Genomic DNA, 14,576 nt, shown 5'->3' with positions numbered 1-14,576 from the left:
TTGCTTTATGTGTAGAATTAATAACACCTAGCTTACTAGTACACAAAAATATGACCTTAACGTGACATTTCAAGAAGCAAGGCTAACAACTCTCATTGATCTTGAAGATAATTGCAGCTATTTAAAGTTTTAATTTTTGGGTCAGGAAATATATAAGGATCAATACCAACATTAGTCTCTCACGAGTTAAGGTATGCATTACGCAAAATATATGGAAATAATAATTAATAAAAAATAAAACATATTTTCTCTCAGACCAACAGTCTTTATTTCAAGTAGTAATTATTTATAAATACAAATTGAGAAGTACCGATTCACAACAAAATATAACCTAGATTACAATGTCTGCAAAATAATTATATCACTTATCACTTCATTAACAATGTACACGTTCACACGGGGCGGGCGCTCCGGTGGGCGACGGCCAGTGTCGGCCGGCGCGGGGCGGGTCGGCCGGCGGCGGCCAGAGTCGGCCACCGCAGGTCTCGTCAGCCGGCGGCGGCCAGAGTCGGCCACAGCGGGCCGCGTCGGCCGGCGGCGGCCAGGGTCGGCGAGGGCGAGCGGCCGGCGGCCAGCGCGGCTCGGCTCACCTGCTGAGCGAATGTGATCGCTCACGGGACCCCGAACCCTCACCGTTGCACCTGGCGCGGTCATTGCCTGCAAAAGAAATACTTAATGATTAGTGTGAAGGTTTCGATTATTATTTACGTTTGATTTAATGATAAGATTTTGTATTATTATCAAAGAAGGTATATGTTCTGTTAACTTTAAAAATATTTTTGTTGCAATTCGTAGTAATTAATTAAAGTTCAGCAATCGTATAAATAGCAATTTAGAACTTGTTTAGAACTAAACATTTAAAAAAAGGGAAGTATCTGGTGTTTAATATACTAATGCCCGGTGAGGGTGAACATGCTAATTTAACATCAACAACTGTAACTTTTAAGAGACAATCATTCCAACATAAACATTATCGAAAAAAAAACAATAAATAAAAAATTACAATCACGCGATAATTTTATTAAAATAAATAAAAATATTTATTTAAGTTATTTATCTAAGTTTTGGAAGCAAAACTTATAATAGGCACACTGACTAAAGAAACGAAAAAAAAAAAAAAATTAAACATGTCGCAGCATGTGTTCACACGTTAGAAATACAAAGCTAAGAAGCATCTAACGAGTTAAAACAGGCCTGACCTAAGATACGACGGCCTTGTAGACTGGAATCCTATAACAAACAATTTAAATCACACATCTGCGACCTATCAATCACTTTATTTATATTTATACATTGTCTATGTTGGCTTGATTTGATGAAAATAGTTTTCGAGACTAAATATGAATGAGCGGAGTACTACAGGAAACGGACACAGATGTTGGTGTTTTCTATATAAATGCTCTTTGTAATTATGGAACTAATTTTAGTACAATTTGTAAGCCTTTCTTGTTCATAATTTTATTAGCATGTATAGTAAATATTACATAAAGTACATCGCATGTAGTCGAAATTCCTTTTTGAATGAATAACAAAAATTTGATAGAAATCACTTAAACGATAGTCTATTTCAATGGAAGAAATGTAAAAGGTAAATGAAAACTTCGGGTCTTTAGAGTCAATAATTGGATATGAAGTTCAATTAAAATAGTGGGGCTCGTACTTAGTACAGTAAAAGGTTGTTTGTTTAATACATTATCAATTAATTTATGAATCATAAGCAAAGCAAAAGAATATCAGAATCTATCATTAGTTACAATAAATGTTTTTACAAAACTTACATATTCACTTTTTATTCATTACATACATATTATTTAAATATATGTTTATTATTTATAGATTTGTTTTTATTTAATTCCAAGTTATTAGGTTTATTCCAAGTATTGTCGTTTAATAACAAATATATATTATATCAATATTATAAAATGGAGCATCATCTTGACCAGAGCACAGAAGTATGTATATCAGTACTTCATAGAATACAATTCTTATTTGTGATAATAATATTGAAGGGTATATAAATAAGGGTTGCTTTTTTTTTAAATTAACAGATTTGATTCTTTGCTCGAAAGATTGCCATTTCAAAAATATAATTATGATGTTTAAGATTTAATTAAAATAAAAACACACCCATTGTAAGTATTTTTTGCGATACTTCTCGATACGGCTCATCCAATTTCAATTTAATTCATATACAAATTTCAAATAAATTGACAATAATATCACTGTTCATGTATATTTAGTTGTAAGCTAATTATGATATAAACAACCTCTATATTCATTAATTAAATAGATAAATCGCGTCTAAAATAGCGAAGCCGTTGCTATCAAAACTTAGAAATGTTTGTAAATAAAAATAAATTATCCCAGAATTGTTTGTGTACTACAAACAATACACACTTTGACAACTATCAGCAAATTGCTTGATTAATGTACATATATCAAAAGTTTATTTACCTTTTTCCTTCTATAGGAATAGACTATATTATTGAAAACGATATTTTAACTAAAAAAGTAATTATAAGAATGAGTTGTTGTTTAGGTAAAAATAGATGGCGAAACTAACCAAGACGCTGCTGCGACGGCAGCTTACTGAAGAAGGGATGCTTGAGCGCTTCTCGCAGCGTGATGCGTTGCGAGGGCTCGTACTCCAGCATGCGCGCTATCAGCTCGAAAAGCTGCCGGTGCTCCTCACTGTTGCTTTGCAGGTACCTCTGTAAATCATGTCAGTAATATATTGGCATTTCAATGCAAGTTTGAAATAATAATTCGACAAGAGGTAATTGAATTCCGTGACCGCGTGAGTAACTTTTTCCATATTGTTTACAAGTAAACCTTTATTTTTTGTTTTAATGTAGGAAACGTCTAAACGAATTCTGCCTTTTTTTATTATGTTTTTACTTAAACAGAACTTACCAAAAGTGGTTTACAATTTTCTCTTACATATCGGCCCGCTGACGATTTGTCGTCCCAGTCTAATTTGCCATGGTAGAAATATTTTGTTCTTGTCTTTCGTGCCATTCTAAAACAATATTAAGAATTGAAAATTTGTATAGCAATATTTAGGGTTGTTTTGTTCCAGGTTAAATCAAAAATAAGCCGGTGCAACTACAGCCTCAAGGCACTTCACATCTTAGTTCTCAAGGTCAGAAGCACACCTGATAGTAAGTTGTTATCAATGTCCATAAACATTGGTAACAACTTACTATCAGGTGGCTCATTTGCCAGTCCGCTTACTATGATATTAAATAAAAACGATTGTTGATGTATCTGCAACATCAGGAATGAAGTTTGTCTTCAAGGACTTTTTGATTTAGATTTGACAGCTGGCTGTTATCTCACTGACCTGTACGGTATGGGTCCGAGGATGCGCTCCATCATGGCGAGATGCTCGCGGTTGTCATGTGTCTGGAAGAGCGTAATCCCGAGGTGCAACTCGAACATTATACAACCTATCGACCACACGTCGCACGGTTGTGACCAACCCAGCTCTAAAAGTTTAAATGTTATATGTAAATTACATGATATTAAAATGTTATATAATTAAAAAAATAATTCAATAATTATGATTAAATATAAAAATATATGAATATTTTATTAACCTAATATGACCTCCGGCGCCCTATAATGCCTGGTGGAGACGATTGTGCTGTGGTGCTCGTGGTCGAAGGTCGCGCTGCCAAAGTCGATGAGTCGCACGTCACTGCGTTTCACGCGCCGTAAGTCATGTTTCTGAAAGTTATTTGTTCGGAATATTAAAATAATGATGTATTTTCACTGAAGTAGTTTGGAAACTATCAGTTTTTTTTTATTCAATATTTTTTACAAAAACACACGAGACTTTGTCACTTTTGTTGTTAGGAAAATCTTAGAAACAGCTTTTTATCTTTAAAATTATAAATGTGTGATATAAAAGATAGCGAATTAAGAAGCAATAGTCATTGAATGGGCTTTCGTTGGGATTGGTGATTTTGGCAGTACTCCTTATTTTTAGCGAAACTCTGACACAGTTAATGTATACTGCCAAAAATAACGTAAGCTGTTGTGTCTTCTGTGCGAATCTATGTGTCATTACTCACACTAATAGAATATATTACCCAAAAATTACATATATTTATATTGATTGTGGTGTGCGCATTATGAAAGATGTTTATGGAAACTCCAATAAAGCCAAAGAGGAAGTTTACAATCCATCCAATATTATAAATGACTATACATATAAGGATAAAACAAGGATATGTTTGTGGTTATCCTGTTACATAAATAAATGTTTCTGAAGTTTATCTTTTATATAAGCTAACAATGTAGTACTAGACTTTGAGACCTGTTTGGGTTTGTTTAATCAGACAAAAATCAAACTATGTTATGTAAATTTATGACTCAATTATCACCATGTTTTACATTTATCTTTTAAGATGTGATGAATGCACCAAGATTAAAAAAAATGTAAATGTTTTTTTAAAAACAAGCTAATATAGCTCCATTGCTAATGGGTGGCTATTTGAGTTCTTATTTTGGCTTTTGGATTTGGTTATAATTCATTAAGTGAAGAAGGTGATAAGTTATATATATCTTCATATTACGACACCAAGATGCGTAGCAATAACTATATAAATCATTCAATCTGGTGAACTGTGGATAAAGTACTTGCTTGTATGCTTGAAGCATATACAATTCAAATTTAACGCGGATTAAATCGCAGGGCTCTTCATATTATAAGTATATAAGACAAAATGAAAATAAATTGTGTGAATGATGATTCAATGATTTTTTGATTATTTTAATGTTTATGCAACATTTTTCCTAAGGAATATATATGTACTAATATCACTACATTATGTAAAATAAACTTACTTTTTTAGAACTATTATATACACTGACGACTTCATAGTCGCTGTCCACGAAGAGTATGTTTTCTGGTTTCAGGTCGGTATGCGTGAGTTTGTTGTCGTGCAGGAACAGCACGCTGTATATGAGTTGGTAAGAAATGTGACGCACTTGCTCCAGTGGGTAAGGTTGATAGTTATTGTCTTTCTGTAATTTATAAACCATTTCTAATTTTAATGCAATTAATAAAGATACTAATAATAATTACCTTAATTTCAATCTTTTTATTGATTACTAAATATATTTATACCTATCCTTAATAAAAAAAAAACTTAATTTTAAGAAATATACATTTCATGCTTATTTTTGTGCTAATCGCAAGTCATTTACTGAGTAGCATAAAAGTTGAATCATATGTAACTTTACAAGATTATTACTCACCAGGAAGTCAAATACACTTTGTCCAAGCATTTCGAATGCAATACACATGTGTCCGTGGTACTCGAACCAGTCTAACATTTTCACACATAAGCTGAAAAAGAAAGGAAACATCTTATGATGCAAGATTCTAATATTTATATTAAGCATTCAATGTAGGTCTGAGATTGGTACCCCTAATATTTAACGACAGCAATAATATTATTGGAATTTTAATTCGATTAAAATAATAAAGCACCCATATGCTCCATATACCCCTATGACGACCCCACGACATGACGTGAGACATGGAAAATGTGGTTGAGGTGCGAAGAGTAAGGTATTTTAGTGTTTTGGTTGACATCGCCGCTTGGCGCGCCGCCAGCGACGGCCGTCGCGTATAAACGGACAAGGTCAGATATTGCTACATTCGCTTCGTCTAATAACGCACGACAGATTCATCAACGACTTTGCATTACATTTTAATTAGCTTCCTATTTGTTACTTATTCAAACATTCGAAGGGATGATAACAACGAATACATTATTATTTAATATTATTTGTAGTATCTTATAACGGTAAAAAAAAATCAGAAGATCTAAAATCACATTTTGAAAAATAACATAAGTTTAATTTTACTTACTTTTTACAGTCAGGGTCAATATCAGCTAACTTTTCTAAAACGTTTATTTCTAGTTTTGCAGCCTCTCTGTACTTCTCAACGTTTTTAATTATTTTCAGAGCCATTCTGTGCTCCCTAGAATACAGAAAATAAAATATTAGAGGGCTTAAAACATAGTTCAATAATTATTTATTTGACATAACGCTGGCAGCAGAATGGCCGGTAGACTGTTAATATAAACATATGGAAATAGAATCAGAATAATCGATGGAGAATACGATGCCAGACAAAGTATTTTAACAATATTTTTGATACAGTAAACATTTCTAAATTCAAAGTAACGGGAATCTCAGATTATTTAAATAACCTGAACATATATATATGTACATTAGAAAAAAACTTGTTTTTACTATTTTATGATAGTTCTATTTGAAATAAAAATCACAAGAGGAATTTACTAATAGCTACAAATGCTATGGTTACAAATTAATACACAACTCGACAAAAGTAAGATATTTACCGTCTTTTTTTCCTGGAATAAATATTAGATTAACCCTACTCTGTTGTTATATAACTAGAAAAATATTAAGCGGAAAACTAAACTGTGGATAGTTTTGATTGTATAAATATTTAAGCATTATTTTTAAAGGAGAAAAATATAATATAACTCTTTCAACTTACATTTCTAAGTCCTTCACCTCGACCACCTTGCCGAAGGTGCCTTCACCGAGCGTCTCGATGATTTTGTCTGCAATAAACCAAGGCAGGAAGATTAATCAACTGGTCGTATAAAATAGTCATGATGGTATTTATCATTCGTTTTTCAGCTCCCATGATATCACTGCTCAGTGATATCGAGTTCAGGAAACAATGTATCATGGTAGTCTAGTAAGCGAAAAACCAATGCTCTGTATATCCAACATGACTAGCCTTTCCGAAATAGATATTACGGCGGTCACTGTTATTTAAAATGAAAATAAAAATCACAAGCGGTAATTATAATAAGTCTGAAATCTTCAAAACTCAAATCACTGCTAGGACTTGATTGTGGGCGAAGTGACGATAATTGTCACTTCCGAGTTTTTGTCGTCGTTCTTTTTACGAAATGTTTTTATTTGCATTATATGGCATGAATGTGTGTGTTTGTGTGTAGTTGTGTATGTGTATCGTGTAGCAAACAGTGATGGTCATGGTAATCAAGTGTTAAAGGTATGGTGTGGACACGAACATCTCGCTCCCATGACATATCCGGGCCAGTACACCAGGTGTCCGTCCTTGTCGTCCTTGACGGAGGAGCGTGCCCGGGAGCTCTGCAGGGCCGCCCGCGTCGACACGCCGCAGAGATGCCGCCGCCGCATCCGCACGCACCACGCGCCAACACGCCATCACGCCACACGCACCAGCCACATGCCACGGAGAGCGCCACGCGTTCGCCACGACCCGAGTAGTGTTGTACCCAACAATCAGACAATGGAACGGTTGCCCGTCAGACAAGCGACAATTGGTATGGTGTGTCGTACATGCTGTTAGAGGGCGGACGGGTGGGCGCTGCGGTGCGGCTAATGCGCCGCGGCGGGCGCCCGAGAAACCGCTCGGGCGTCCGCCTACGATAGCGCGCCGCTCGCGAGGACTCGGAACTGGGCCGGAAACGGGACGGTAGAGGACGGAAGGGTACCCGACGCATCTTTCACACACGCAAAGCTTCCAAAGACAACCTTTCATACTCAGGTTCATTAGGTAAACAGTGTCCACCCGATCCCGTCTAAAACTTAACGGCTTCACTTTACTAACATTTCCATTAACAGGTTCAGAACAATTTTTAGGTTCGTTTGAAAATATTTTCACGCAAAATAAAGACATATTACATTTTAAAACACGCATAAGAAAATTCATCACATGCACTATCATATCACAAGATTTATATATTTATTTCTTTGTCTGAACACGCAAGACGGCTGGTTGCTTAGTTAGTAACTTGAGGAATTACACAAAGATTTATTCATACCCTCTTGCTTTAATTATTGTACTACCTTCAGGTATTTCAATTATATATTTTATTTTTTTGCAAAATACATGCATTCCATTGGACTACGTTAGTACGCTTTTTCATTATAAAATAATTATAAATAGTCCTTTTTTTATAAATGATCTAGCTTTCTATAGATTCTTTGAATGTATCAATAATAACGGACCAGGTTTTAGTTAGCGGCACACAGAGACGCAAGCGGTCGGTTGCTAGCTTGTTGCTTACAGGCGGCGTGGCCGCGCGTCGCATCAGATGCCGTGGTCTATGCGGCCGTTGACGGCCGCGCAGTTCCGGCGGCAGCACAACCACATCTCCGACGCCAATGGGTTCCGGTTTCCTAGGTGCTATTGCATTTGATACTCCGTTAGGCTCCTTCTCGGTTATACGACCGTAAACTTCGTCTAAATGAGCATATTTCATTATAAGGCTTTGAATTTCTTTTCGCCGTGTCTCGCGTTCGCTAAGCACTCGGTCACCAACCGGAGTCTTATCGTCGTCTTCGTCACTTGATGGGAAATAAATTTGTTTCTGCCTTCCATTCTCATTGACAGGGGAAGATGCTGGCGTTTTAATTGCATTTAATTTAGTATTATTAACTTCTCGTTGTGGCGGCGAGATTAAATCTCTGGCACCAGAACTTAAGCTGATATCGACAGGTCTTAGAGTTAGTTTTCCACTACGTTTATCACTTCCACTTTTTTCAACTCTGAGTGATCTCCTATGATGCTTACGATAGATGCTATCTCTATCTTTGCCATACTGAGGACGTTCCCGAGGAGATACGTCGAATCCATTTTTAAATTCGATTTTATCACTTTGTTTATGACTAGATAAACGTCGATCCGTTGTGTTTCTGAAAGGAGTTTTATCCCTCGTTTTCTCATGCGAATAGTTATGCCTTTTAAATGAACTTTCACCAAATACAGCCGTTGTAAAGCTCCTCATCAAACCTCTGGAAAATGATGATTCCGGTTCCAAAGTCTTTTCACGGTCTACTATTTCTTTTCGCGCTTTTTCTTTTTTTTGAATAGCAATTCTATCTAAAACTGTTGAGTATTTATCTTCTAAGCGACTTCGTGTACTACCTAACATAATCGTGCTATCTAAATTATTATTATTAGTTTCCTTGAGAGGATATCGCTTAGTGAGCGGTGATGATTTATTATCTTTCATGTGAGCTCTACGGAATGAGTCACTGCGACTGAGAGCACTAATGCTTGGGTTTGAATGCACAGGTGATTGTTCAATTCGAGCCTTAGGTGAACTCAGGTAACTTGAGTAGGCCCGATCATCGCTGAATTTCTTCGTGTTCGGCGTAACACTAGACACAAAAGGTCTGTACGGCAATATGTTAGTATTGTTTTCGTAACGTCGCACATTTGTTAATGCAGAACTTTTGCTCGTAAGCATTTTATCATCGTAACGTGTCCGCGCCGCAGACAATTTGGAATCAATGATGTGGTCATTTTTCTCCGATGGCCCTCTACGTGTAAGCCGATTGATGATGCTAGAATATCCATCCGATAACAGCTGGGTAACGCTTGTAGTAGAAGCGCGAGTATAACGTGGACGCGGGCTCGTTGTTCCATTTCCGGTGGTCGCTAAGCTACCAGACATATTGGTATTGAATAGGTATTACAATTATACAAAAACACTTCAACCCGGATATATCACATAATAATTCTTGAGTATCATATTTTCATCATTAATTTATAATTTAACACGTTCAATTTTTATTACAGCTTATTTTATTAATTTAGATGCTGTTAAGTCAAATTGCTGTTAATCGGGAGCAGGCCTTAGCACTGAGGGATTTGAAAACTATCACTAGCACGGGCGAGTGCGGCCGTCGCTGCCAAGTAATGGTCGCGGACTAAAAATATCGGCAACCCGTGGGAGCGCCCTCCCGCGCACTCCGAGGTGCCGCCGCACGCGCATTTTCGTCGCATTACACTCTCTATATGTATCTAACATATAATAAATATCTTTCTTTTGATTTAGATTTTAGTAAGTAATAAGTTAATTAAAAAATATATATATAAATAAAACAGGAACAAGTAATAAAAGGTAAATCGTGCTTGTTTAACCAATTTTTCCACAAATTTATTAGTTAGTTAATAAAAAAAAAATTTAAGACCACTCGATTACGACAGGTTGTATTTATTTCAAGGGTGCTAACAATAAAATCAGCAAGAGCTTTTCTTTGGCTATGACAATGAGCTCGAGAGCCAAGACAGTTCTGTCAATAAGCGCTCTCTAATTGGGTCAGTAGAACGCGTATGAAGCTGAACAATAGCGTTGTTCACGTGCGCGTACCATGCGCGATAGTTGACCACGAGCACGTTAACTAACTTCAACGACTATACTGACTTACTAAGTAATATAAAGAGTCATCCGTGGGTCAACCTTTATCAATGTTCATATGCAATCAATAATTATCGAGATAAGTACGTCTTTTATCTTACTTTTTCATGTCGAGCGCAGACATGTATGAAATCGGATGCATGTATTTAAACATGCTATGCGTGTCTGATACCGACATGCATTCTTTGCGTGCCTCCATCCTCTTTTCATTTAACGAGTTGTAAACAAAATAAGTATAATATTTACAGTATCATTACGATTAGATGTGATTTATAAGACAGTTATTCTTGACTTTCTAATGCAAATAGTCACAGCTATTATTAAAATACCTACATATTATGTGGCGGAAGTCATGATGTCCGTTTAAACAGTTTCGTACAGTGGAAGCGTCACAAATATCGTACTTTCTGGACGAGTTATTATCGCGCTTCGATTTCAAAACGTTGCATGTTACTTTCTCCTTGTAAACATTTTTGCAATGGACTTATATTTTTTTTACAAATACCAAGTTATTAATGGCATTATAATTGAACGCTGATCGATATCTGGGCCTATCGTAATACCCTTGGGTCGAGAACTTAATGTACATACTTTATTGGAATGAAATCTCGTCCGACGTGGAATGCATGTATTTGGCTGATTTTATTTAGCATACCTCTGGAAACGAAATATCTTCAGACACAACATAAAGAACACATGGGTACAGGATATCCTTCAGATTCTTTAATATTTGTTTTAAATTAGATGACATAATCTTGTGTGCGGTATATGTAAAAATTAAAAGGAACAATAACACTGAAATGAATGGTTTATCAGTAGCTATGACATAATAACACTGAGACAAAAACTTATACATTCCGATCACCAATACATATATTATTAACTTAAAATATTGATATGGACATGTTGTTTTGCATGCCAGCTGTTTAGCTAACTAAGGAACGACTGTATACGACAATAAGACGGGGAGCAGGTAAAATGCAATCCGTTGGTGCGATTGGTCCACAGATGTCTATTGGAGTAAGGGGGGTTTGTGTAATAATACAAAACCTCATACTACGTACGTGACAACCGTTATTAAATATACTTTGAAATATGTAATACTTTTGAAGTAAGTTATTCTTTGACAAATATTTGTCAGGTATGAATAAATATTGGATTGAATTCCTTACAAAATCTTTATTAATTTAATTTAAATTACTATACAGAACATTCTCTACATGTTTTGAGATTGTCGTTGACAATATCGTTATCTTAACACTCCAATCAGACGTTAATTCCTCTATAAAAATAATATGACACTAACCTTGCCTGCAATTACACTACAGTCCCCGTCAACATCGAACAGGATCTCCGCTACGACGGAGAGGAGTTTAGCAAAATCGTGCCATTTACACCCGTGATCCTTGAGGAACCGTTTGTACAACTCGTAAAAGGACGCGAGTCGATGAGGTACGTGGATACGATCATTTTTAATAACGATTTTTGTCATTTTTATATTCACTATTTATCACTTCACAGCGCGTGGCGGAGAGTCGAACGCAAGGGGCGGGTGGGTAGTTGCTCCGCTGATTCACAACTGTGTCGTGAAATCGAACTATAGCAGAGAGAATGCGCTTCGATTACTTAGTTGAATGAGCGTCTATACGTATATATACAACAAAAAAACTTTAATATATTAACGCGTTAACGGTCGGTGTTACTGCAATCAGTTCGCATGTGTCAACGTCTAAACGTAAACTGGATGTACTGGGCGTCGCACACCAATTAAAAGATGCTAAACGCTAATGGAACGAAGAATTTGTCAGAAGCTTTCGGTTAAAACAGGATTTATCCGCGTGTAAGCATCGCCATTTCATTGTTTTCAATGAATAACGTTTATATTTTAAACACTAAACTAATTGATGTTATAAGTTAACGTTACATTATAAAAATATTGTCAACAAGAGTATATTAAATAAAATAATGATTCAAGTGATACAATTGTGTAATAGTTCAATCATATGACCCTACTCAAAGAGAGCGTAGTAACCGGTAAGGCCGAATATCCGGCTCGATGGAGACACTACGTGAGCAAAGTCAACCACGCATTGTTTGTGTGAGTATTGTCGAATGAACCGAAATGTTAACGACCGACACATTGATAACGACTTTCAAGTTAATAATGTAAAAAAGTCTTAATTGATATTTCATTTTTAATCTATACTATTTTTAGCATATGAATCGTTTTTTTTAATGTTAGGTTGATCAGGCCATGTAGTTCTAAAATAACATTTTTAAAGATATTCATCTTTGATCTACACAAGATATTTGCAACGTTTTAAACGAAGGAAGTTATTTTATAATATTTCTACAAAATAATCTTTATACCTTTAAGAGTAAGCAGGTAATTTAAACTGGAGATAACTATGTTGCCGCAATACGAGCGGTATCGGCGAGGCCGGCCGGAAGGAACAGCACGTTACCAAACAGTAAACTGGGCACGGGTGTTATCTAAGCCTTGCCGTACCCCTATTAACGACACGATAACACTTGCGATCTTGACCTCTGCTTACATTTGTTATTAATCTTAAAACACTAACATACAATGACACGAGCTCAACATCCGTAAAATTTAATTTATTTAAATTTAAAGTATGTTATAGAAATATTTACTATTATAAGTAGTATATTACACAATAATAATAGTTTTAGGAACTTTAAGATATAATTACTTAATTATTATTTTAAGAATAGCATTGCAAAGCATTTTCACTGGGTGGCAGGGCTTCCTGCTAGCGCTTTTGAGTTGGTTCCATCCACTCATCATAATATATTCTACCAACAACCAGCAATACTTAGCATTGTTGTTTCGATTTGGACGATAAAAGAGCATTGGACAACTACAAGCACAAGGGACATAACGTCTTAGTTCCCAAGGTTGATGGCGCATTGGTGATATGTAGAACGTTTAATGTTTCTGACTATTCCGTCTATTGGCAGTGGTACCATCTCACCATTAGGTGGCTCATTTACCGCTTATCTTTATAACAATTACATTGATATTATCAAGCATTATGTGTTGCAGTTATTAAAATCTGTCTCTGCAGCAACACTTGGACTAACATTCCAAATACCAAATATTAATTATCAAAGATATTTTGCAATTATGTCTTGATATTTAAAATTTGTTTCGTTTCGTTATTTTTGAGGATTTTGGTTTCAGATCATTCCAAATGGTATCATAGTTTAGTTAGTATTTAAAGCAATTTTATCAGTATTGTTTGTGTCAGTGTAAAATTTTAAATGAGATTTTTAAAGCCAAATCATTTTAGACTGTAGTCTAGTATTTACGGTTAATCCAAAACATTTGCAAGTTCCTGGTATACCTTGTTTCATTATCGATTATTTAAATGTTTACAGTTAATCCGGAGTTATTAAAAATGGGACTTCTTATTAATATGTGGGTGGAAATTTAATGTTCCGGACGACGATAAAACCAGACATCTGTCGAAACGTCATTGTAACAATACACGCCCGCGAGTAAAAATAGCTAAGTATATTTAAAAGTTGAAGATATTTTTATAGAAATGCAATACATTGCAATATTTAAAATTTGTTTAAAAGAATAATTTTCGTTAACATCGTATAGTACGTGTTGATTAACACGAATATTATTTATTCCATAATATTTTTTGAAATAAAGGAGGCAGGACTCCTAATTAAAAAAATATAAATATCAAATTTAAAATTATCTTGGGAATATACGTTTTTTTCACTGCGATATTCTGAATAGAATATGTTCTTAGTACTACCTCTATCTTTAAAAACAAAACAAACGATATCTTTACTATTTTTAATATAGAACGAACTATTTTACGAATAGACGAGTAATCTTTTATTATAAATTATAATTATATAATGTACTCAACATGACAATTAACGGTTATTTTATTATTATATTCGTCAATAATATTTTATTTAAATAATATAATTAATTATCTTTTGTGTGTCATTTATGAATTCTTATAAAAACTTTCCTATTAGTCAAGAGTTTGGAATCAAGTTTCTTATTCATTCAGTTCCGACTCGAGCCAGCCGTAACAAGTTTCAATTTAAGGATTTTGTTTAACAATTCAAAACAATTGAAGCGGGAGCGTACAGCTTGATTAGCCTTGATTAGACAATGTTTTTAATCATCAGAATGATAAATTATGTACCTTTTAAGGCATATCTTATATACCTACTAGAATAAGTGTATATTTGGCTAAATATTATGGATATATACTATTTAAGCCTATTAATACAGATATTTATTAATGTGTAAAAATAGCAGTTTGCATA

The 14,576-nt window shown here is 35.0% G+C and overlaps 1 protein-coding gene across 11 annotated transcripts in view; it reads right to left on the bottom strand.

The window, feature by feature from the left end:
* Positions 1-244: 244 nt before the first annotated feature.
* The window catches only part of LOC125067307 (serine/threonine-protein kinase Doa), a 54,019-nt gene continuing 39,687 nt past the window's right edge, over positions 245-14,576 (bottom strand). For 7 of the 11 annotated variants that reach the window (XM_047675830.1, XM_047675834.1, XM_047675829.1 and 4 more), the window contains 10 exons: positions 7,092-7,173; positions 6,545-6,611; positions 5,885-5,998; positions 5,266-5,356; positions 4,852-5,031; positions 3,600-3,729; positions 3,344-3,488; positions 2,914-3,019; positions 2,564-2,711; positions 245-657 (listed from right to left, as the gene is read on the bottom strand). In XM_047675830.1, the coding sequence (XP_047531786.1) occupies positions 587-657; positions 2,564-2,711; positions 2,914-3,019; positions 3,344-3,488; positions 3,600-3,729; positions 4,852-5,031; positions 5,266-5,356; positions 5,885-5,998; positions 6,545-6,611; positions 7,092-7,173 (1,134 nt within the window). In that variant the 3' untranslated portion in view covers positions 245-586. Of the gene's footprint in view, positions 658-1,199; positions 1,231-2,563; positions 2,712-2,913; positions 3,020-3,343; positions 3,489-3,599; positions 3,730-4,847; positions 5,032-5,265; positions 5,357-5,884; positions 5,999-6,544; positions 6,612-7,091; positions 7,174-8,114; positions 9,864-11,559; positions 12,500-14,576 lie in introns of those variants that run through there. The other 4 variants (XM_047675826.1, XM_047675835.1, XM_047675827.1 and 1 more) reach the window with 4 other exon arrangements.

Source organism: Vanessa atalanta, chromosome 11 (assembly GCF_905147765.1).
Source record: "Vanessa atalanta chromosome 11, ilVanAtal1.2, whole genome shotgun sequence".
NCBI classification, from domain to species: domain Eukaryota; kingdom Metazoa; phylum Arthropoda; class Insecta; order Lepidoptera; family Nymphalidae; genus Vanessa; species Vanessa atalanta.
The sequence above is the reverse complement of the archived record's forward strand: the minus strand, read 5'-3'. Positions and strand labels throughout refer to the sequence as shown.